The 25004-nt window shown below is 45.6% G+C and overlaps 2 protein-coding genes across 5 annotated transcripts in view; one reads left to right on the forward strand and one right to left on the reverse strand.

Moving 5' to 3' along the window:
• LGALS8 (galectin 8) overlaps nt 1-13601 on the forward strand; it is a 24249-nt gene extending 10648 nt beyond the window's left edge. For 2 of the 3 annotated variants that reach the window (XM_055588919.1, XM_055588928.1), the window contains exons 3-11: nt 2255-2343; nt 3233-3443; nt 4898-5017; nt 5955-6011; nt 6839-6865; nt 6987-7109; nt 7601-7689; nt 8585-8750; nt 11499-13601. In XM_055588919.1, the coding sequence (XP_055444894.1) occupies nt 2255-2343; nt 3233-3443; nt 4898-5017; nt 5955-6011; nt 6839-6865; nt 6987-7109; nt 7601-7689; nt 8585-8750; nt 11499-11648 (1032 nt within the window). In that variant the 3' untranslated portion in view covers nt 11649-13601. The remainder of the gene's footprint in view (nt 1-2254; nt 2344-3232; nt 3444-4897; nt 5018-5954; nt 6012-6838; nt 6866-6986; nt 7110-7600; nt 7690-8584; nt 8751-11498) is intronic. The other variant, XM_055588937.1, reaches the window with a different exon arrangement.
• An 823-nt stretch (nt 13602-14424) lies between these two features.
• The window catches only part of HEATR1 (HEAT repeat containing 1), a 51005-nt gene continuing 40425 nt past the window's right edge, over nt 14425-25004 (reverse strand). For both annotated transcript variants that reach the window (XM_055588909.1, XM_055588904.1), the window contains exons 33-45: nt 23471-23517; nt 23242-23365; nt 22502-22642; nt 21709-21998; nt 20583-20733; nt 19464-19622; nt 19169-19303; nt 18920-19024; nt 18663-18831; nt 17842-17996; nt 17189-17347; nt 15708-15816; nt 14425-14728 (exon numbers count right to left, since the gene is read on the reverse strand). In XM_055588909.1, the coding sequence (XP_055444884.1) occupies nt 14640-14728; nt 15708-15816; nt 17189-17347; nt 17842-17996; nt 18663-18831; nt 18920-19024; nt 19169-19303; nt 19464-19622; nt 20583-20733; nt 21709-21998; nt 22502-22642; nt 23242-23365; nt 23471-23517 (1833 nt within the window). In that variant the 3' untranslated portion in view covers nt 14425-14639. The remainder of the gene's footprint in view (nt 14729-15707; nt 15817-17188; nt 17348-17841; nt 17997-18662; nt 18832-18919; nt 19025-19168; nt 19304-19463; nt 19623-20582; nt 20734-21708; nt 21999-22501; nt 22643-23241; nt 23366-23470; nt 23518-25004) is intronic.

Genomic DNA, 25004 nt, shown 5'->3' on the forward strand with positions numbered 1-25004 from the left:
CCTAAGTAGAAAGTATTAATATGGCAAACAAACAGCAAATGGCCCAAATTTATAGCACAGTTGTTTCTCAGACTGATACAATAAAAAAATCTGTGGTAATAAACATTATAAATGCTTATTATATAAATCTGGAAAATATACAAATATATAAAGAAGAAAATTAAAATCTCATTCCTCAAGAAAAGTGTTGTAACAGTTTTGGCTTACTTCTTTAGTGTTTTCTCTTTCCTTTTTGATGTTTATTATTAACTTGGCTGAGACCACACTGTATGGAGTTTTGTAGGCTACTTTCTCACTGATAATTATTTCACTAACAGTTCTGTGTTATTAAATATTCTGCATAAATATAAGTTGTGCTCAGTTGCTAGTCATGTCCGACTTTTTGGACTGTAGCCTGCCAGGCTCCTCTGTATTCTCCAGGCAAGAATACTGGAGTGGGTTGCCATTTCCTACTCCAGGGAATCTTCTGGACCCAGGGATCATACCTGCATCTCTTGTGTCTCCTGCATTGGCAGGTGGATTCTTTTACCACTGAGCCACCTGGGAAGCCCAAATATAAGTTGAAAATATAAAAAAAAATTGAAGTCACAAAAACGGTTCTCATTTTATTAAGAGATATACATCATGAAAGATGCTGCTGTTTATTCTTGCCTGTGGCCAAGAGACTTCCACGTTCTCTATACACAGAAACCATCCAGTCTGATGTGTGGCTGTGGCCATGCTCTACACATCTGTTATATTTTTCCTTTTCTGGTTTGATGCCCCATTCATCTCCCCCACGCTGCCCCCAGCAATGGCTGTGACACCAGATGGTCACTGGCTTTGGTGATTTCTTGTCCTACTGCTTAAGGCAGCAACACTCTGTTCAGCAGCTGTTTAGTTGCCACGCCTCTATGTGAGGCCTGTCAGAACCCAGTTTCCAGAATGGTGAGAACTCATTCATTCACCAAGTGATTGTAGATCATCGTCTGACCTCTGTCCTGGGGGTGTAAAGATGATGGCTGGGTCCTGCCCCATGCAGCTCAAAATCTAGGCATATGTTTGCACAGGAACAGAGTAATGAGTACCATGATGACCCTCAGAGGGGGCTGACTCAGTTGGCCCAGGGAGTCCGGAAAAGGCTTCACACAGGAGATTGTGTTTGAGATGGGATTATATGGCCTCTTTTGTTTCATTTCTTACTTCTTGACAATCAAAGCTACCTTGATCAATTTTAGCGTAGATGTCATAACCCAGGTGAGCTCGGTATGCTGGTATGCTGGCGTCTGGCCTGCTTGTCTCGGTCGGTCAGAGGCTCCAGATGGGATGTGGTTGGGGTGCAGGAGATGCAGCCACATAACCAGTGGTCAGGGAGGATGGTGGAGCCACCCAGGGGAGGGGAGTGAGAAGATCTGATCGTGTGTCAGGCCCCAGACAAAAATGCTGGGTTCCAGGTGAGGAAGGGGCAGGTGGGAGACCTGAATCCTGTGTGAGAACCCCTGTCAGGGCCCAGGCCTGCACCCTGGACCAGGCGAGGTCTGTAGATCCCATGTCTTGAGAGACCCACAGGCACCCTGAGTGCATCCTTCAGACCGTGCGGGTCTCTGGTTCCCATGGGGGGTGCAGTATGGAAGCCCAGTGGGTAAGGTAAGGCACCCAGTCCCAGGTATGGTGGAGCGGCTTAGTGGAGTGCTGTCTGCAGGCAGTGTGTGCTTGTCATTGTCTTCTTCAGCGCTAGAGTAGGGCCTGGCCTGGCCTACATCATGTTGGGATCATCCGTGGAACCTTAGGAAAAACAGAGGGGCAAGGTGTGGCATTTCATACAACCCTTTGCCGGATATTCCCATGTGCCTCAAGTGGTAAAGAATCCGCCTGCCAAGGCAGGAGACTCAAGAGACATGGGTTCAGTGCCTGGGTTGGGAAGATCCCCTGGAGGAGGAAATGGCAACCCACTCCAGTATTCTTGTCTGGAGAAACCCATGGACACAAAGCCTGGTGGGCTACAGTCCATGGGGCCACAAAGAGGCGGACACTCTGAGCACGAACACACGTTCCAGCCAGATAAAAAGTACTCGAAATAGAATGTGTCTATTTCTAAAGAACCCAGAGTGGTTTGCAGGTGTCCTGCTGTCTCTAAGCTATGTTGTTCCTGCTCAGCTGTTTGAATGTTGAGGACTTGGAAAAATGCTAGGGTCTGAGCAAATTCATGGGCAGCCTTTAAGAGTGTAGTCCTTTGATTTTGTAAGTGACCATTTGTTAAAATTATTTTTCCTAGGTAATCCCCTATGTTGGGACCATTTCTGAGCAGTTGGAGCCGGGAACGTTGATTGTACTACGTGGGCATGTTCCTAGTGACTCGGACAGGTAAAGTCATTGTGTTAGATGAGAACACAAGTAAAGTGCATCTTTGTGATTGTGGGACAACAGCAAATAATGTAGGAGAGACCATCTGGGTACTTGAGGCTGATTTTGCTTTTGCAACAGCCTTGGCCAAGGTGCTGAGGAAACTGGAATGAAAAACTGAAATACAGGTGATTTGGATTTTTATTGCTGTGAGTCTGACTTTAGTGTGCAGAATTAGAAACACAGCTAGTGGAGGGAATTGTGGTCAGATGACAAGGACGTGGCCTAGTTACAGTGTAACTTTCGCACAGCGTCTCTTCAAACCTGTCCAGGTGGTTTTATCTAATGCTTGCCTTGGGCACAAAGTCTGGATGAGCAGTATCAGCTGGAGTTGGACTTGGCTCTGTATGACTGACGCCCGAGTAACAGTGGTTTAAATAAGAGGCGAATGTGACGTCTAAAGGGGACAGCCCGACAGCTGAAGGCCGTGCCATCGAGCTGGCAGAGGCAGGAGCCCCTTCCTGCTCGCACCCGCTGTCCCAGGGTGATGTCTTCTTTCTCACGGTTCCTGGAAGCTGCGACTCTGGTCCTCACGTTGTGTTTCTGTATCTGCCTGGGTCCATATGTGGTTTTTGGGGGGAAGATTTGGGGTGGACAGGAGACAGATGTCAACTGACTGTTGAGGCTGTTTCCTGTAGTTTTCCTTGAATTCTTCCCTTCCACTCCGTTGGCAGAGCTTGGGACTCCTGGGCCAGCTCTCCTGCAGGGAGGCTGGGAAATTAGGTGCTTATTCTGGGCCGTTCAGGCCCCCTGGGTGGGTGAGCAGAGGAGTGGACAGGGGTCAGCAGGCCTGGGTTTCCACGTGGCCACCTTCCTGAGTCCCCACATGGCCCATCTCTTCCCTCCACAGGTTCCAGGTGGACCTGCAATGTGGCAGCAGTGTGAAACCCCGAGCAGATGTGGCCTTCCATTTCAATCCACGCTTCAAAAGGGCCAACTGCATTGTCTGCAACACTCTGAGAAATGAGAAGTGGGGCTGGGAGGAGATCACCTACGACATGCCTTTCAAGAAAGAGAAGTCATTCGAGATCGTGATCATGGTGCTGAAAGAGAAGTTCCAGGCAGGTTTTGGAGGGTGGAGGTTGACTCCTCACTCATGACAGTGAGCATGAGGGAAGCCCTTCACACACGTGAACTCGCCCATACATCTCCTAATTCCAGAGAAAGGGTTTGGCTTTATAACTCTCCTCAGAAGTAGGGCACGGCGGGTACCTTCCCTTGAGGTGGGAACAGCCTGGCTCCTGTGTCCCTGCTCATGTCACCATGCAGGTCCAGTGTGACTGAATCTTTGCTGGATTGTTCTCCTTGCAGGACTGAGTTCGTTCTGAACTGGCTCAGGCTTACACTGATGATGGAGAGTTAACTGCAGGCACTAGAACCCTGAGTGTGGGGGAGTCTGAACTGACAGACACATGGGATCCTGGCGTTGGAGTCGGGGCCAGGGGGTTGTTCAGTTCCGTCCTGTGCTGCCTCGTCCCCTAGGATCCAGAGATTCTAACCAGAGGAGATCTTAGAAAGCCCACGTATCGTCAGGACTGCTGAGCACTTTATCCCTAGTGTGTGCAGAGGTGGAATGTGGTCCCGAGGCTGCTCCAGCCTGTGGAACCTCCCAGAGCAGAGACTTGACGGCACAAAGGGAAATGTCCCACCCGAGGTGCAGACCCCTCTGACCTTCAGAGCCTGCTCCCACCATCCCTCCTCCCCAAAACCTCCCCCTCCCCCCATCCCTCCCTCTTCTGGCTATTGGAGTCCTTGTGTCTGTATAATTTTTTTTTTAACACCTGTCTGTACTGTTGTGCTTTGGTTTTTTTTCCTGCCTTTCTTTTGCCTTCCATCGGGATTTGCAGCTCCCTGAGGTCTGAGACCATATTGTGTTCTGCGTGTCTTCCTGACACTCCATACACGTGTACTGGCATCTGGGAGGGAGGAAGAAGGAGCCCGGAGCACTGGTGCCCTCTCGGTCAGGCACTGGGCTGGAGTCTCACGAAGGGGACAGGGTCATCTCCTCCCAACAGCGGCGTCTGGAGGGCGCATGCTTCCTGCTCACAGATAGGAATTTCAGAGAACTTGGGTCATTTGCCTGGGTTCATTCATTCAGCAAATTACCCAAATGTGTGTGGAGCACCTGCCTTGTGCAGGGTGGTCTCCAGAGTCTGGTCCTCAGGACAGCAGGGTGATGAGGTCGTGGGGCAGGTCTCTGCCAGGGCTCATGGGCACCCAGGTTGTCTCATGTACAGGCCTGCTACACACGGGGATGCGGTCGTGTGTTCACCGATGTGTGATCCGTCTGGAGAGAGTGTCCCTGGTGCTCAGTCAGATGAAGAACTCGGAGGAAGTTAAGAGTGCCGTCCGCTGTGGTTGCTTTCATTACAGTTTGGACAGACGTGTCATGGGGAGACCTGTGGGAAAAAGTCTCAAAATAAATCTGAGTCAGCAGATTTAAACTTGGATAAATTAATAAAATTCATTTATTAACTGCTTTATTGGAGGGGGCTGTTGTTTTCTGTTTGTCCAGGTGGCTGTCAATGGAAGGCATACCCTGCTGTATGCCCACAGGATCAGCCCAGAGAGGATAGACACGCTGGGCATTTACGGCAAAGTCATCATTCACTCTGTGGGCTTCAGCTTCAGCTCGGTGAGAGCCCTTCCATAGGAGGTGGGGGGAGGGTGGTCTGGGGGTCTTCTTTGGTGACATTTTCTGATGAAATGGTAGGAAACATCTTTAACTAACATCATCTATTGAGATGAAAACAGTGTAAATATATCCCTCACTAGTGTGTTAATTTCTTAGAAGTAAATATTCAGACTGCTGCTGCTGCTGCTGCTAAGTCGCTTCAGTCGTGTCCGACTCTGCGCGACCCCATAGACGGCAGCCCACCAGGCTCCTTTGTCCCTGGGATTCTCCAGGCAAGAACACTGGAGTGGGTTGCCATTTCCTTCTCCAATGCATGAAAGTGAAAAGGGAAAGCGAAGTCGCTCAGTCGTGTCCGACTCTTAGCGACCCCATGGACTACAGCCTACCAGGCTCCTCCGTCCACGGGATTTTCCAGGCAAGAGTACTGGAGTGGGGTGCCATTGCCTTCTCTGAAATACTCAGACTAGTAGAATGCTAATCATTGACTAGAGCTTTATTGCCTGTAGATGTCAAATCTAGCATGGTTCTAACAAAAAACCCGAAGTGATAACCATGAAACAACCAACCAACCTTTTATAGCTGGAGTGGGGGTATATTTCCTTGACGTGGGAGTACCGTGGAGTAGTTCTCTCTAAAACTGTTTCCCAGCAGTGGGATGTCCAGTTGAAATTGCTAACCTGCCCTCCACAAACAGTAAAACAAATTACAGTCTCAAGACTCTGATTCATTCGCTCCGAGTCTTCACACTTGTTCCTACCTCTGTAACTTTTGTCAGTTTGGTAGTAGGAGAAGGATGCTAATGTTCCTGCCTTTTTAGATATTTTGGATATTTGCATATTTTCCATGTTTAGTACCATTTATGATTTTTTTGATATGTCAAGAAGATTATATTTACAATTCTGATGGATGTTAAACATTAATCTGAACTTTTTTTCAGGATTTAGGAAGTACCCAAGGATCTACTCTGGAACCGACAGGGATAAGTAAAGAAAATGTAAATATTAAATCTCTTAAAGTTTAAAAATGTCTAAAAATGTTTAAAAATGTCTTTTTTAGTTGCCATGTAAATTTGGTGGCAGGCAGGCTGAGTTTTTTTTAAGTTATGTTTTTAATATGAAAACTTACATTTTTAATATGAACACTTACATTTTTAATATGAAAACATGTTTTTAATGTGAAAACTTAAATTTTTAATAATATGCTGAAAGTTGAAAATTGAGGCATATACTTCAGGGTGCCGGTTGCATTAAGTTTTGCTGTTTAGACTCTGATCTGACCAGTCTCCACCAATCTCATGTACAAAAAACTCTCTTAACTGCCGAGTAGGGCTGGCAGGAGGTGTTTCTACCTAGTGAGCACAACCAATGCATCAGTAAACAACTTCCACGTTTCCACTTGTTCCCCATGGAAACAAGTGCAGTTCAGACCTTTTAGCTGTTATTAGTGGAGAAAAGTGAGGCCTTAACTGATCTCAGCACATTCATAAGCAGACTCTAATCTCAGCATCTGGGGAGCACCCTGGAAAGAAGTAAAACATGTTTGACCCTGTGTGTGGCCTTTGGAAAATGCTTAGCTCATGGTGGAGGTTACAGAATTCAGACAATGAACTGGACAGGCAGACTGTCCGCAGCCTGCGTGGCACTCTGCAGCTCCCTGCAGGTGTTCAGAAGGCGCCGGCACCCACATGTCCCCTGCCCAGGGCTGGGCAGGCCCTGCTGCCCCAGGCTCTGAGTCGTACAGCCAGGAACATCTGATTGCTCATGTTATACCGTTTATTTCTTGCCTGTCACACATTCTCCTTTTGTCTTTCTTTTTCAATAGGTACAAAAGCCTGGCGGGTCACAGCTTGTAAGTATTTTTGCTATATAACATGTGGAACCTTTTTATAAGAGTGTCCAGGAAATGAAGTTTAAACCTTGGAAGACAGTTTCACTTATCCATACCTTACTGCAGAACTGTTTCCCTACAGCCTAGTAATAGAGGAGACATTTCTAAAATCGTCCCCAGAACTGTCTACACCAAGAGCAAAGGTTCGCCGGCCAATCACACTTTGACTTGCGCCAAAATACTACCTACCAACTGTTTGTCAAAGGTGAAGAGCCAAAATTTTCCTAATTCTGTGTAATGAGTTAAGTTTTAGTTAGCTGGTTGCATAACCTCCACCCTCAGTCCAAGCTCGAAGCAGCCACTTGGTGCTGGCATTGTGTGTCATGGACGGAGAGCAGGTCCCTGAGGCCCGAGTGTGTTTCCGTAACTGCCCCCGCCTCGGCCGCCTCCCCTCCAGGCTGGACACAGAGCACGCGCCAGACCCCAGCCGAGGTGACTTCTCAGAGGGCGTGTCGGAGGCTCAGGGCCCTCCCCACATCTGTTCACGTCATGGTCTGAAATAGCCTCATGGAGAGTCTGCTGGGAGCCGGCACAGTGCTGACGGCCGGGGACCCCCGTGGGACCAAGGCAGGCTCATCTGTCCCTTCACGGGGGTCACAGGGTCACGGCCTTTAAACATGTCCCGGTGTCTCCAGGCAGTTCTCCCACAAGATCTCTTTCTGAGGTTGCCTGGCACTGACTGGGGTTTCTTTGCAGACTCTGCCGTTCGTAGCAAGGTTGAACTCCTCCATGGGCCCTGGACGGACCATCGTCATAAAAGGAGAAGTAAATACAAGCGCCAAAGGGTCGGTATCGTTAAGTGACCTTAAAAGTGCAGATGCGGCTGTTGTGTCTCTTACCCTGTCACAGCAGGCTCGTGAGCTGCAAGTCGGGCCAGCACCATAGCTTCATTTGAAAAATAAGACAGCTAAAGCCAGAGGCAGTTAGACTGCTAAGGACAAAGTTGGTGGCAGAGCCCTAGGCTTTTTGTGGCTAGACAGGAGGGTGGCTTTTTGTCCACAAGGCATGCCCTCGCCTTGAACTGCAGGGCAGCCTACAAGAGCAGATCAGTTTTGTCAGGACTCCTCTTGTCATGGACTTAAAAAATTCCTACTTTGATAATCTTTTCCAGCGATGTCCAGAGTTCTGAAAGTTTGAAGTGAGAGCTATTTTCCCAGGTGGCACTAGTGGTAAGGAACCTGCCTGCCAGTGCAGGCGACATAAGGCTCAGGTTCAGTCCCTGGGTTGGGGAGATTCCCAGGAAAAGGAAATGGCAGCTTGCTCCAGTATTCTTGCCTGCAGAATCCCATGGACAGAGGAGCCTGGCGGGCTGCAGTCCAAGGGGTTGCAAAGAGTCAGACGCGACTGAGCACGTACAGTACCCTATGAAGAACAGGCTACTTGTAAATGTTGAGAGAGCTTCTGCTTTGGAGGGACCCTATTCCTGTGACAGATGTGCTCCTTCAGGTCACTTATTCTAACCCAGTAATTTCTTCCCAGTAGGATCTATAAACACTGATTTTTAAGCTTTCCATATTTTCATTTTGCAAATAACATACTTATACCAATGGTATACTGTCTCACAATTTTAAATACCACCTTCGGTGGCATTCCTGGGTCTTTGAGTTTAATCCTTATTGTTAAAACAGCACCCCTCTCTTCTCCTTGGCTAATTAATTTTTTCTTTAATTCTCTCAAAAGCTTTACTGTTGATCTGCTATCAGGAAAATCCAAGGATATTGCTCTCCACTTGAACCCACGCCTGAATGTGAAAGCATTTGTAAGAAATTCTTTTCTTCAGGAGGCCTGGGGAGAAGAAGAGAGAAATATTACCTGTTTCCCTTTTAGTCCTGGGATGTACTTTGAGGTGAGATGATTATCTTCTTTGAAAACAGTACAGGAAAAAGAGTCCTGGGGGTAGGGGTAGGATAAATTGTTCATCCTGGGCTTCCCTCATAGCTCAGTTGGTAAGACTCCACCTGCAATGCAGGAGACCCTAGTTCAATTCCTGGGTTGGGAAGATACATTGGAGAAGGGATAGGCTACCCACTCTAGTCTTCTTGGGATTCCCTGGTGGCTGAGCTGGTAAAGAATCCTTCTGCAATGTGGGAGACCTGGGTTCAATTCCTGGGTTGGAAAGATCCCCTGGAAAAGGGACAGGCTACCCACTCCAGTATTCTGACCTGAAAAATTCCATGGACTGATACTCCATGGGGCCAAAAAAAGTTAGACACGACTGAGCGACTTTCACTATTTAAATCAAGTACAGCTTAATATGTGGAGCTTGTGTGTGGTTTTGTTTAGCTGGAGACTGTTATTTTGAATGCCGTTTTGTAACGTAGGTAATCAGCATAAACGGCCAAGCCAGTCGAGTGCCACATCATTTACACTGGAATTATCTCATGTTTGTTTTCATGATGACAGTTTCTGTGTAGCCCCTATTAGTTAATAGGAATTTTAACAGGAACCTGGTCTCAGGGCTGAGTAACATGTTGAACCCTAAGTGACCACGAGGACATGGGAGCCGAGACTCCTTGCCCTGTTGTCTTGGTGACATGCAGCTGAGGTGGCAGCACTTTCTAAAGCGATCCTGCTTGTGCACCTTCAGAGAAAGACACATTTACACCATCAGGACTTGAAGGCGTGTAGTCCTGAGCCCCCAAAGGTGGAGTATCACAGCACAGCCTTTCCCCAGGTGTGCTTCCAGGCTGCTGAGCCCAGTCTCCTCAATGTGTCGGATGCCATGTGGTCACTAGCTCACGTGACTGACTCCTCATGTGGTCACTGAGGGTCACTGATTTCGATCATGCCTCTGCATTTTAAATTGTCACGTGCTCTGGACAATTCGAGCTTGCCAGACTCCCCAGAGTTGCTGAAAGCATGAACATCAGGCTGAATAAAAGGTGGCAATTTGACACTAGTTTTATTAGTAAGTTCCAGTCTAAGGCATGCCCTGGTGTGTGGAGTAACAGACAGAAATGAGCCAAGCACAGGCTCCTGAAAGTGACGGATACTGGTTTGGGATTCAGAAGGATGTGGGTACACTGCATTTTTTGGATGTTGTGGACGTATGGACAAGTCGCTGGAGGTGGGAAGCGCGGCCCCAGGGTTGCTGACTTGGCAGGGAAGGAGCGGTGGATGCTTTGGAAGAAGGTCGAGGATTGTGTTTGATGACTGGGAACTGGTGTCTTCTTTTTTGACCCATTTGAGCCCCAAGTTTGGGACTACTGCATTAATATGAAAGAGGACAATAATAAATTCTCTTAAATAATCTTTTCCTGGTTTTCTACTTCAGGAAGGGTAATTGACGTCATGTTGGATCATTGTGGTTTTTTGTGGTGCTAATTTTTTCATTTTAAAAATGTCTTTCGGTTCTTTAACTTCATTTGTGAGCTTGTTTTTTATAAATTCAGTTGGCACAGTAACGTGTCCAGCAGGCTGTGGGCCACTTATCTCCCATTGTTAACATGCTGGCTCTCCACTTGCTCTGATGTCCCGTAGAAACTGTTTCCACAGTGTCTGCCTAACGCCAGCCTGTTTTCCCTTCTGAGCTTGTTGGGGTGGTGTGTCCTCTGTTCTGTGGAGATTGTTAAATGTTCACCAGAGAAGTCTTTCTGCCTGGTTCAAACTGGGGTTTCAACCATTGTGGGCACAGGACCCCCAGTCACCGATAGCTCCCCCAGTTCTCTACATCACCCTTCGGCCTTTATCTGTGTCAGTTACTGCTGTTATCCGTGGAATTTCCCCCTTCCTAATCTCCCCCAGCAGTCATTTCTACTAGTTGTATCAAAAGAAAAAAAGACACTCAGTTTGCTGCTTTGAGGATCCAGACTTTGTGCCTCCGTCTGCCTCTGGGGCGGAGGCAGGGCACGAGGGGAGAGCCGTGGACTCGCCCCGCTGGGCTGTTCAGTGAGGGTGGAGACAGGGTGGAGTGAGTGGCTGGACTGGCACAGGGGATGGTAGCAGGGAATAGGTTGAGGTGGACGGGAGATTGTTCTGTTAACTCGGAAGGGCTAACACCAGTGATGACTATGAACTACATCTCTGCCAGAATGCAGAGCTTCATAGAACAAGGAGCTTTGACCAGCGTTACAGAAACAGTGTGCTGAGCAGGGGTGGCAATCAGAGTCACCAGGCAGCTGTGCAGTCCCCTCCAGCTGCCCTAACCCTCTGGGATTTCATATTTTCTGAGCTGCCCCAAACCCAAGTTTGAGGCAGAGAAGTGAGGACCGAAGCCCCTGGGTTCCTAGCCCATGGGCAAGAAGCAGCTCGCCCTCCTTCAACTGAGTTCCCATGTGTCTTGAGGAAGGCGACTTCCCACTTCACTGACAGCCGGGGCAGGAGCGGGTGCATGCGGGGCAGGAGCGGGGGACCGAGCGACCAGCGGGCTTCAGGCCACAGTGAGGTTCCAGGCACGTGAGAGCCACTTCCCTGAGTGGGACAAGGCAGAAAGTGCTGCCACCAGATATGCGTTTGTCAGAGCTTAGAAACCGTGGCAGGGTGTCAGCGCTGGCAGGCTGGGAGAAGAACTAAATGGTGTACTTTTTAACACTCTGTGTGCAAGACACAAAACCTTCTAGAGCCTGGGGAACCCTCGTGTGTGCTTTCCTTCCAGATGATAATTTACTGTGACGCCAGAGAATTCAAAGTCGCAGTGAATGGTGTCCACAGCCTGGAGTACAAGCACAGGTTTAAGGAGCTGAGTAAAGTTGACACGCTGGAGATCGACGGTGACATCCACTTACTGGAAGTGCGGAGCTGGTAGCCGACACGAGGGCTGCAAATGCTGAAATACAGCATGACCTCGGTAACACTGGCCTTGGTAAAATGGCTCTATCATGACATGCTTTATTTACATTGTTAAAGTCCTCAAGTCCCGCTGGGTGTGCTCAGTCCCTGCCGCGTGCCTTGCCGAGCCGAGTGAGAAGACGGATGCGACAGTAGTCACGGCCATTACCCTAACAGGCTTTCCTGCTCTCTCCTCTGCACCTTGGCTGCCTCGTTTAAACCTACTTTGCATTCAGCAAGTATTTAGGAAGTGCCCACTGCAACAGAGAAAGCCAGCCTGCACTGAGCATTTATCTTCTCACGTGTGGTGGGAGCCAGGGATACACAGTGGGGCGCGTACGTTCCCTGCTCTGCCAAGCCCTGGGCCACTGTTGCTCCTTCACACACTAGACTCACCAGGGACTTAGAAGAATTAGTCTATTAAGTCTCCTAAGGGCACAAATTTATAGGTGACGCTTCCTCCAGTGCTGGCTCAGGGTTTGATTGTATCCCATAATTGGGAGGTTTGATGTTGATTTATGTCTGGAGATTTTCTTTAGCATGATAAAATATCTAGCTCTGCTAGTTGGAAGCATTACCAAATGATTAACACTTTGAACTCTAAACGCAGCACAACGATAAAGGCAAAAAGCAAAGCAAAACTGAACCAAATGGTGTTGAAATTAACGACGTCAGTCTTAAGGCCACTGATTTCTGTACCAGTAAATGCATATTTTAGAATATTGGAGTTTCGAGTGAGCCAGAGGTCTCCTATGCACAGACTCTACAGAGAGTGTAAGGTAGACAAGAGACGGTCTCAATCTGTAAAATGTCTGTGGGTAACAAAGCAGTGTCAAGATTAGATTTAATGACTGTTTATAAAGCAGGCCCTATCAGTAAACTACAGCAGCCGAGACCAGTGAGTGGAGAGGCGCTGGTATTCTGCCCCTGGTCAGTGCAGACCAGCACTGCCCCTGCCCGTCTGAAGACGGGTCCATCATCATTAGTGACGGAGATCAAAACATGGTTCTGCTTTTAGTGATTAAAATCAGAACCTGTATCAGCAAGTCAAACTGTTGCATTTCTGTAATTTTTGTCTATTATTCTTTGAAGCAAGTTTGGCAGAAGTTCTTTGTAGAATTCTCACAGGTCAGATCTTGTTACAGGGAATTTCAGAGGTTTGTGAGTGGGGGAGGGAGAGAGCTAGATCAGTCGCATCATTTTATCATGTTAAATTGCTGGGCTGAATTCTGCCAGGATTTGGGGATATTTTCATAACAGTTTGTGGTTAGGTATTATTTGTATCCATATATTGCAGAAAATACTATTACCAATCTTACTCCTAAAGGTACTCAGTGTGGACACTTTTAGCACTTAATTCTTTTCCATCTTTTCATGTTAATTTATTATGCGGAGTCTCACCAAACTCAAAAAAAAAAAAAAATAGTGGAGGTGGGGATGTTGGGAAAGCTGTACAAGGCAAGAAGGGTCTAGAATCCCCAGGGTTATTTTTTTCCTTCAGAAAAGAACATCAGAGGGCCTGACAGATGGCAGAAAGTGTGGACCACTTAGAAAAAAAGAGAAGCCCCCTTACCTTGTTTTCTTTAATTCTTAACCACAGTATGTTTTCCTTTTATGTGGACAATACTAAGACAGTTCTTTGATAGAGTAAATATAAAATCTTAAGATCATTTTTAGAAAATAAGCTGTTACCATTTATTAATAAATCCTGTTGTGACATTTCTTAAAGAGAAATATGCACTCCTAGCAAGCTCTGTCTCCAGGCGCAAACCAGCCTTCTGCTTGCAACAATTCCACACTAAATTTCTATATTAAATTAGACCAAGGGCTTTCAGACTTTAACAGAGCTATGGAACAGTTCTTAGATGCCTTAAATTTTTAAAAGGCATCAATTAATGTCCTAAACAAAATAAAGGCAGATTTAATTCGGCTTGAGCGTTCACTTTCTAGCTTCACCATGACATGGTATAGAGAGAACTTTAAAGCTTTGAAAAAATTCTTTTATTTACTTTATTCCTCAGTTCTTGCTTGGTTAACTGCCAATGGAAATGTGAGCACATCTAACTGGAGGGGCTCCTTCTTGCCACTGAGTGTTTCAAGGCCCTGGCTATTTGTAGGATCATTGGGTGTGGTGGTTCTGTTAACAGTCTATTGCCTCTACCACTCCACCCTACCCCCAAGAGACTGAAGGATAAAGGACAGTCCAGAGTAGAAGATGCATTCCAGAACTACCTGCTCTGTGGGGCACACACAAAAATTAAGACTGAAGTGTTATCCACCCAGAACAAAAAGTAAAAATCCAGTGGCTTCAGGGCTGAAAGCATTCTTGTTGGGTGCTGAGTAACTGTCATTTTCTTAAAGAGCTACTTTGAGTGAAATCCCTGACATGGATACCATGCAAAAGCTATCCTTTACCACGAACATTCAGGTTTTATAGTCCAAATGCAGGTTAGCTTTGAATGCTAACATTAAACATGTATGTAGTGACAGTAACATCAAGAGACTGTAATCGGTGCTGGGGCTTCCCCGATGGTTTATCGGTCAAAGAATCCACCTGCGATGCAGGAGACCTGGATTTGATCCCCAGGCTCGGGGAGATCCCTTGCAGGAGAAAATGGCAACCCACTCCAGTATTCTCACCTGAAGAATCCCATGGAAAGAGAAGCCTGACGAGTTACAGTCCAAAGGGTCCCAAAGACTGAGCAACTGAGCACACACTACACACATAATCAATGCTGAAACAAACACAGCAGTCTGTATAAAAATACCACGTATCATTTACTCTTTGTAGATTCTGTACAACCGGCAGGAAAGGCTTCTGTGGTCGCATAGATCAGGAGGGAATTTTGTAAAGAAGTCCAAGTAGGGTTAAGGCACCAAAAGTAATATGGTCCTGAACACCCAGAATAAAGATATGAAAGAGCAGTCTGATCCCTGAACAGAGTACGAAATACCCAAACCCAGAGTTTCAGAAGTAGCTCTGGAGAGGCTCTCCCAGGATGGTTTCCAGCTGCTGGATGGTCTTCTGGCACTGGTGCTCTACCTCTTCACATTCATCTAAAAAAAAAAATCAAGTCAGTCTTCCTGCCTTGGTTCTCGTCAGCCTGGTCTGCACATCCTGCTCTCGCTGCGAGTCCCTAAGTCAGGAGAGAAGTGAAGCACAGTGCTGAGGCGGAAGCCATCCTGAAGTCCCTCCTGCCTTTCTCCTTCCTGCCTGCCTCCCCTTCTTACGGTCTGGTCTTAGACTAGGGAAGCGGAGAAAGACCCCAAATAGTGGTGCACAAATGAACATTCCAGACACCTAGCAATGCTGCTCTGTTTAGTCATTCACACAGCCCCCTCCCGCGGCAGGGGGGAACAAAGGTGCAGGCACCTGGTTGGGGATGCGCAGTGAACGCCCAACGTGAAAGCATCAGTCCTTGCCTCCGCCACCCCTGCTGGTATCTGTACTACTTCCTGGGCTGCATGGTAGCACCATGCTCACTCTGCTCTGTGTGCAGAGCTGCACAAACCTGAACTTCAACCCCAGTTCCACCTGTCACACTTGTTATCAGATTACTTAATCCTGTTAAAGCCTCTAATTTTTTCCTTTATTAAAAAAAAAAGGGATACGGGCATGTGCCTGGTGAGGATTAATGAGCTCATCCACACAGAGTACAGAGTAAGTGCTGGGCATTAACAGTGCTACTCCATTGTATCCTTAGTGGCACTGGATGTTTTGATACAATAACCCTGCATCTGTGGACCAAAATATTCATTCATAGTCATGTATGAGGTTAAAGCAAAACAATATTATAGTCTGTACTGTCAGCAAAAAACACAAAGGTAAAGACAGTATGGATTATGCTGTAAACAAATCTCAAATGATGAGGAGGCATTTGCTTTCTAACTGTTCCCTCCACCCCACTCAAAACAGGAGCTCAACCTCCAGGCAAAGGGCTGGAGCCAAGAGCTCATCACAGTCTCTCCAAACGCACATTCCCACTGGGCACATTCCCACAGAGGTTTAATTACTTCTTAGAAGTTTGGGAATTACCTTCCATCAATTCAGCTAAGAACGGAATGGACTCTGGTAACAAGACGATGTAATTCTCTCTCAGTTTCTCAGCCAGTGCTAACACAGTTATCAGAGCAGCAAATCGAACCTGAGAAGATGGAAGAACCATTTTTTTTAAAAACCAAAGAACTATTACAGCTCTGTTTGTTAATTTATGATCTAACTTGAGACATGCTCTGAATCTTAAACTGTTATTTCACTCTCTCCATTCAAGCTTCATCTTAGCATACCAGTTCATTTAACAGTTTGAGACCTGTTTTATAACATGGGCAACCTTGTAAGTCACAGCCTTTCAATCTGTGTTCTAGTACTGCAGGCCTTTCATTTGAATTTTTTTTTTGTAACATTTTCCTTAAACAAAAACACTAAAAAAAAGCCACATGCAAATTGGAGTGTGTCACCAAACGTGACTGCACTGGAGCTGCTGGCTGGCCTGGCTGGTGCCCACCTGGCGGGCGCGTGTCCCCAGCCACTGCAGGCAGGACTCCTGCCCTCAAGCCCGACTGGGGTCACCATGTGGCGGGGTGAGGGGCGGCACGCTCCTCAGCCTGACTAGAAGACACTCACTGTGTTGTAAATGTCCTAGTTTTGGAACTTAAGATTGGAGTGCTGCTCACATGTCTTGCCTGTGACAAGGAACCCAAGCAGCTGTTTGCTTTGTTAGTCATTCACTCTGAAACAAAAGCCATGTTAGTCCTCTTTCTGGTTTGGGGTAATTTAAAGAATATCTGGATACAGCAAAGTGAGATGTTTAAAAACATTTGTAACTGCCTATGTTCAATCAGGATTTTCCTGATCTGGTACAATCGGAACATGTTACAATAAATCTAATGCAGAAACTTTGTAAGAACCTACAATTTAAAATGTAGGGGTACACTGGAAGAGCCTCATTGTTTCCATTACTTCCAAAAAACTAAATGTTGTGAATTTCAACCAATAAATCTATTAATAAAATTCTGCTTCGGTCTGTTTTATCCACTGAAATTCCAGTGTAATAATCAGCTTGCGAAATGGTGATCCATCACTAGGATAGCTTGAAAACTTTAAACCTCCACACATCACTTCCCCATGCTGATGCACGTTATTCCACAAAGTCCTAGGCCGGAGATGTGTATACAACAGGATAATACACTGCTCGAACTCAAAAGGAATGGTCTGTGGACAAACACAGCATGTGTCTGGGGGTACACTGACAGGTAAATGGTGCTTAAGAAACACGAGGAACTAAAGTCTTGACATTATTTAAAAGTATAAAGCATTTTAGTGGTCCTGTCTTAACACACCATGGGCGTGGGAAGGACTGCTGTTTATAAATGGCCTGTAAATGGAATTCAGATTTCTCAGGTTCAGTCTTCTGCCTGACACAGGCCAACCCCTGGCACTAAACACAGCAGTGCAGGTCCTGCAGCCATGGCCACGGGTGCAAGTGCACAGCATCCATGCTGCACACGGCGCCTGACCTTGGGTGAGGAGTCCCTCGTCTTCAGCAGAATCTGGTAGTTGAGTGGTTTCCAGAGTGAGTCGTCGGCCATGGCCACTGAGAACTGCGCAAGGCACGGTATCAGGTGCTTTGTTACCCGTTCCTGGAACTTCTCTTCGCCTCCAAGCCTGTTTTCCAGCTGTTGACAGTGAGACAAGGACTGAGCAGTGGGTCTCTTGCTGTTTGAAAAAAATACTCAACGTATATGATATTTTACTATCCTTCCTAATAGCAGGCTCAAAAACCAGGTACTATTTATTCTATTACTCTCTAGAGCAAATTTACCACCTTCGAGGAACTCAAATGGAATCACAGCCCATAGCATCACCCCTTTTCCTCTGCAGAAATAGAGAAGAGCAGCCAAACCCTTACACATTCTCAAGAAACTCAGTTTTTAAGAAGTAAAAATTTAATAGACCTTAATCATGCCTTTTATTTGAAAAATTAAAAACTCAGTCAATGCCACTGTGAAGACAAGTTACATTTGTGAGAAACATGAAATCTATTTTGAAATTAAAATTTCATAAAAAGGAGAAGAAAACCCAGCAAACTGTGGTTCTGGTCAACATAAAGCCTGCAGGCATGTACCACTGATTGTCCCAATTGTTAACAGCAAATGGTTCCACTGGTTACCTGATCCACCAGGGGCATCATCAAGGCTTCCGCTCTCTCTCTACTTAGAAAATGCCGGGCGTCAAAAAGGAAGATCTTGTATAAACAGTTCAGAATCGACTGGAGTAGCAAGCAGCACTTTTCAGGATCATTTTCAGAGTCAAAAAACGCTTCATCTGTAGATTGGGGAGAGTAAAAATGGAAACAAAACCAAGAAAAGCTGAGTTTCAAATCTCCAGTGTTTAAACTCAAATCACTATTATAAGAACTATAAGTAGAGGGGTATTTCTAAAATGATCTAGAAATCAATCAGGATGAAGGAAAATGGACGTCTCGGGACTGGCTCACTCTTTCAGAGTCGTTAACATTCTCGGTTGTTAAGATTGCTTAGTCTGGCAAATGGACTGCTTGTTATTAGTATTAAAGAATAAATCAATTTTAATGTTTTAGAGTTAATTCTAGAAGCAAAGAAATGACCTTTATTCTTTCTCCCAAGTGAGAAAATTAATATTGTGTGTATGAAAGCTGCTCAGTCATGTCTGATTCTTTGCAACCCCATGGACTGCCAGGCTCCTCTGTCCATGGAATTCTCTAGGCTAGAATATTGGAGTGAGAGCTGTTCCCTTCTCCAGGGGATCTTCCCAACCCAGGGATTGAACCCAGATCCCCCACATCGCAGGCAGATTCTTTCACTGTCTGAGTCACCAGGGAAGCCCCAATTAATAACATGCTAAAACAGTGTCTGACAACTGACTATAAAGTAAGAAATTTATCTTCCTTACTATACCTTGTGTAAGGTACACAGAGCAAGTGTGCCAACTGACCTAGAGTCCGCTACCTACCTGTTTTGGAGATGTTCACCTGGTTCAAGGTGTCAGCAAAAGGCTTCACTAAGTGACCAGCAAACAGGGTAAAAAGCCCTTTTAGTTTTTCAGCAATGCAATCTGCCAAGTTGTAAAATGTCAACAGCCTGTCCTTGGGAGCATCCTCAGTCTTAGCCCAATCAAATAGCTAAAAAGATAAAGAGTAATAATATTAGTTTCTTCTATGGATCTTGTGACTGATACGTGAGTAAAAGAAGTGGAGGAAGAAAGCTCACCTTGAAGAACAGGGGTCTGAATGTGACCTCAGAAAGTTTGACCACCATGGCTACAAGACAGTCAATGATGTAATTTTCCGTTTTTCCGATTTCCTCCAGATCATTCTAAAAACAGAAGAGCTAATTTATTAGCCAGAGTACTGACATCTAGGTCTAACTCTGGCAGGTACAACAGGTTACACAGCTAGACTTTTCTCTGGCTCTGAGCTAGGTGGTAACTTCAGGACAGGCGGGTGGAAACACGCCTACCTCAGCGTGCTGGGTGCGGAAGTCCAGGGCCTCCAGGAAGAACGTGGTGAGCTGGGGCTGGTGGGAGGCGAGCTCCTCCTTCCTCATCACCCCAATGTGCTCGCGCAAGACGCTCATAAACGGGCCCATGAGATTCTGAAAACACACAGGAGATGTGCCCGTTTTTACTACTCCTAGAGTTCATTAATGCCATCTGTAATGGCATTAAATAACCATATTCTTCTTTAAGTGAAAATCTAAAAATTTCAGTACCACATCTCCGTCCTCCCAAGTCTAATACCCTGTACAGTCTAACCTTCCAGTTCTTCTCAATCTGCTTGTATGTCTTGTTGATGGCTGGCAGTAACACTCGGGGTGACAGCGTGGTAGCCAGTGTCTTTTTAAGGGACGTGAGACGGACATTAGCCTGGGAGGCAGGACCCATTTCACTAGTGATTTTCTCCAAGTGAATCACCTGTAGGAAATAACAACCACCATTAAGGCCACCACAGGTCCTCGCTGAGAGCGTCTGTCTACACACGCACAGAAAGTCCTGGTGAGGATGGAGAAGCCAGTCCACGTGCCAGTGACTGGGAATGCTCAGTGCACTTAGCCTCACACAGAACTCCTCATGCACCAACCCCAAACGTAAGAATAAATAAAAATAAAGACTTATTTTTAATATTTAATGTAAATTAAAATAGAAGAAAATGGACAGATGCCTCTTTCCGAGGAGGAGTCAGGGATGCAGGCAAATGGTGGGAGGCAGGACACAGAGGGCAGGGCTCAGGACAGTGATCTTAAGAGGACAAGGATCCAGGGACCATGAGGAAAGCTACGTTCTTTGCTGAAGAATCTAGAAAGCTGCTCAGATGCAGAGGTCCCTTTCTTCATGATGTCTACCTTCAAGGTGTGGCTAGAAAGTATGTGAATCAATCAAGTCATCTGCGTCCAAGCAGCTAAGGCTCCTAACCTCATAAATGGCCAGTGATCAACACAACACAACAGATCAGGGGCCATTCTCAGGCATTTTCATTTGGCTAGAAATGCCAATGGCCCACTGTCTGAATTGCAGCAGAGGCATTCCACTCTGAAAGACACCTTAGGGTCAAGAAACCCTCACGTTAGGAACAAAGCAGTCATGCCCATTTCTACAAGAAGCTCTATCAGCCCAAGTCCAAAGAGCTCACAGCAAAAGAAAGCAGTAAAATACATCCTGCAAAATCAAAGAAGGAAAGAGCCTCATGACAAAGCAACGCCCATACCAACCTCATGACTGAACTGGAGGGACAGCGAAAGTGAGAAAGGCACACATTTGGTAAGAAGCACATCTTGTCAGAATAAGAGTCTCCGTGCCAAACGAAAAGTTTCAGGCGCAAATAAAATGATCGAATCTCTTAACTTTTTCCTTCCCCTACTGTGGTCACTGACTCACCTGCGACAGGACCCCTTCCAGGTAGGGGCTGATGAAGTGCGGCAGGGTCTCAACCACCTTCTGCAGGGCTGCCAGGGCGCTGAGCAGGTAGACCTCACCCGAGACCAGCTCGCGGGTGCTTCTCATGGTTGTCAGCAGTGGCGGCATCAGGCTGGAAAGAAGGGACACAAGTTTCAAAACTTAAAGCAGAAACAGAGAATGGAAGACGGAGCAGAAGTCACCATGAAAAAATCCAAACTGCCATCCGTGCCCCTTACATTCTGACGTCCGAGCCCATGAAACATCTATACATTTCACGTAACCAAGAGCAAGAGCTCTCCCAGGGCCCATAGTACCAACACAATATCACTTTACTTAAAACATGACAATGTCTTTCAGCTGAACACTTGCTATGTGTCAGGTAAGCATGGAAGCAATTGTACTCCAATTAAAAAAAAAAGACCAAAAAAAAAAAAAAAAAAAACTGTTACTGGTCTACAAAGAGTAAGTAAAGAGACAGCAAGCTCTTAAACATTTATAGCAGTTGGGCAGAGTAATTTTATGTCTGTGACTCTAACAGTAATAAGAAATTTTGTGTGCCTGTGTTATTTCATTTTTCTAGTTATTTTTACTGTATTTTATGAAAATAGCAGTCTATGCAATTAAAAAAATTTTTTAATCCCCCCCCCCCCCCCCAAAAAAAAAAGCCTTGCATGCACTGCCCCATCATTACCCCATGAGACAGGCAGGCACTGTCTCGGTTTGTAGGTGGCAAAGCTCTACAGGCTAAGTAACCCTGGCAAGGCTGCACAGCCAGCGATACAGCCAGGAGTGGCCACTTCCGGCCTGGGCGGCACGGGCCAGTCACGGCCCGACCACGGAAGGAAGGGCTCCTCCATGAAACGGTGCCGTCACCACTGCTTCCTAGGACTGCTGGCCCAAGGGGAGCAAAAACGTGCCAACACACATCACAAAGGTAAATGAGAATGCTGTGTTTTCCAGTTTGAAGAAAAGATCACTTCTCTAACAAATAGAATTTTATGAAACTTCTGCTAATGGGCAAAAAAAAAAAGTCACTAAGGTTTTAGTTCCCAGTTGGTAGCAGAAACCTTGTGCAGCGGTCCTGCCCCAGGTCCCCTCGGCGTACCTGGGGAGCTGAGGGATGGCCAGGGCTTCCAGGGTGGAGACCACCTCGGCCACACATAGCAGGGCACTGCCCAGGACGTTCTTCTCCTCCTTTGCACCCAGAGCAATCAACTTCACAGTGGTGTTCAGCACCGGGACGAAAGGCTCTGGGTTTTCTGCACCGAAATTCTTGCATAAGAGCTTTAACGTATACAGAGCCGTCTGTCTGTTTATTGGTTGGTCTTCTAACGTCTTTCTTTTATGCTTCACCATGGCCACGAGGACGGGGACCAGGTCGAGGAAATGGTAAATCTGAGGAAGACAGCCAGAATTCCCAAACAATTAAAGCTGCAAAGAAATGCTAGTCTTCTGTCCATTTTTACTGCTTGAGATTGCTTAAATGGAGATCAGACCAAGAAGTCCTAAGCCATATGATTATACACAAGCAACCATTTCCCCACTTGAGTTACTTACGAATAAATGAATGCATGTGCTTGCAATCAGTTCTGTATTTATATAAAGCACCCTACCAGTTTGGAGTGAAAAAGAACTAGAATCATGATAAAGTTAAGGCAACATGTGGTCAATATTAAGCAAGAATTCCATTTGGTTGCAATTCTACTCTAATAGCTCTTATAACACATATATAGTGCTCCTACCAGAGTTCACATCACATTTAAACACACAGGATCACAGCATTATTGGATAATAACATACTTATTTAAACTGTACCATTAGAGAAACTACAAGGAGTTAACTGCAGCTCTGATGAAGCAAGGACTGGGAAATGGGTCTGTAGTACAGTCTTCACTTACAATTTTCTTCTTCCAGGAGGTTTTCTGCTGTAGCTTGTTGTTCAAAAGATCCAAAGCTTTCCGGCGAACAGACGGCAGTGGGTTCTCTAGCAGTCCTCTGATCACAGGAATGAAGGTTTCTGTGGGCAGCAAGGCGTTGACCTAAACAGCAGGTTCACATTTAACAAAAGAGGAAAATATAAAATACAAATGGGAAGATGAATCATTTAAGACAGACTTCCACTCGCTGCACACCTTCCAAGTATTTCTTGGAATTCTTATCTAGTTCTTACACTCACGTTTCAGGGAGGCATGACTAACCACATTTATCAAACACACAACAATAAAAGAGGATGCTATCATTAAGCTAACTGCTCAATGCCGGTAAGCAATTCAGCTCAATTTTAAACAGTGGCCCTGGCCAGTAATTTTACTGATGAACTACATACTGCATCTAACAGGTTATCATTTATTCCACTTGAATAAACTGGAACGTTATACAGTAGGATATGACTCAACATTTAAAGCTAATGCTTTAAATTTACTGAGATACACGATCTCATAATCAGTAGATAAGCAACTGTTTTTCAGATAAAATGATCCCTAGGCATCAAATTCTTTTCCAAGAAAAATCTGAGCTGTATTCTATTAAGAGAAGGTATCGCTAACTTTATTCTTAAAGTAAAACTTTCTGATAAATAACTTGACAATGACATAGCACAGCAACAAAACACGGAAGATGGACAGAAATAAATGCCCACCTTGTCCAGCATGTCGTAAGCTTTACTGAGGAGTGCTCGCCAGAACTTCCCAGTTAGCTTGTCTGCATTTCTCTCCATGGACTGTGCTACAGCATTGATGTAGCCCAGAACTGTTTCTAGCAACCTGGAACACAGGAGACTCATGTGAGAGTTTTAACTTCTTCCAGCTTTCTGATTAAAAGTTTGAAATTATTTCCAAATACAAATTAAAGAAAGAAAGGGAACATACCTCTGTTCCAGGCCTGTCAACACCTGAGGACCGCCACTTTCAACTACCTGATTTTTAAAGAAGAACAATATGGACATATGTTCATTAGAACAATATGGAAGTCAGTGATGAAAAATCACTTGAAGTAAGTGAAGTGAAACTTCAGAAATTCTTCAACTCACTTCCCAGTGTTTTCTGATATTACAACTTAATCAGGTCCAAATCACCCCCATCATACTGTATTAACTCCACTTCCCTTAATTTATTTTGATTACATTTTATAGATATTATCTATAAAGTACTACAGATTCAAAAAATACGGCAAATGATTTAACACTTACCTATTAATTTTATGAAATGTTAATCTTTTGTGAGGCCTGTATCTAATTTTAAGATGTTAATAAACATGAAGGGTACAGCTGTAATCCCTACTTCACTGCTCTCTAATCCCAATCTCCTCCCACCCCGAGCCCCACAAACTTCAACCTGCAGTTAAATGTCATTAGAGAGTACATAGCAGGCAGCAACACGCTTTCCCTGATGACGTTCGATTTTGGGGGGTCTCTCTACAGTGAGTCATGGTGCTCTAGTTCACTTATTTTAACTGCACACACTATTCCTCCTGATGTATCACAACTTATTCATTCACTCTCTTTGTGGATATTTAGTTTATGTCACCCCCCTCATCCTTTTTTCCTTTAGTGACAGCGCTAAAAAGAACCTTTCTCCTTGAGCACCTAGCCAAGTTTTGTAGAGAAAGGGAACTGCTAGATCACAGGGGCCAACACCTTCACCCTGATGGGACACTGCTCAGCGCTTCCTGAAGTGGCAGTGCCGAGTCCCGCTACCCAACCCCGCACAGAACAATGATCGTGTCCCCATAGCCCTGCGGCTTCCTGTACTAACAACTTTAAAATTTCTGCCAGTTTGATAACATCACAGTGGCATCCCCTTTCATCTGCATTTTCCTTCTTACTAAGGAGGTCGTTTCATCTCACTGGCCATTTGAGATTCCTCTTCAGTGAATTCATATTTCTTGCCAATTGTTCTAATAGAAACAGATGCCTCTTGACTTATAAACAGCTTAGTCTGTGGTTTTCTTTTCATTTTGCTTATGGTGGCTTTTTACTAAAGTTTTTAAGAAATTCTTCTTTCCATCCTCTGGTTGTTTTCTTTGATTTTCTTCTCAAAGTGCCAAGCACTCCTTTTCACATTGAAGTTTTTAATCTACCTTTTGTTTAATCTAACTTTATGTGACGTGAGCCTTTCCCCCTACTTGGCACAAATCATACCAGACCTAGGGCTCGCGCACTTCTCTCCCCGCTCTGTCACACGGTGCCACCCGACATGAGAAGTGCTTTTTACATCACGTGGGTGTGGCCAGCTGATGTCCAGTCACACGGATCCACTCGCATCATCAGGCACCGCCACTGTCCTCGACTCTGCTTGACACAAGCAGTCTACACTGGTCACTCTCAAGCAAGCTTGCTTAGCTAATTACTAGTTGAGCAAGTTTGTCAAGTCCTCTTCTGATTCTTACACTTTGTTCCTTTAG

This window comes from Bubalus kerabau, chromosome 1 (assembly GCF_029407905.1).
Source record: "Bubalus kerabau isolate K-KA32 ecotype Philippines breed swamp buffalo chromosome 1, PCC_UOA_SB_1v2, whole genome shotgun sequence".
NCBI classification, from domain to species: Eukaryota; Metazoa; Chordata; class Mammalia; order Artiodactyla; family Bovidae; genus Bubalus; species Bubalus kerabau.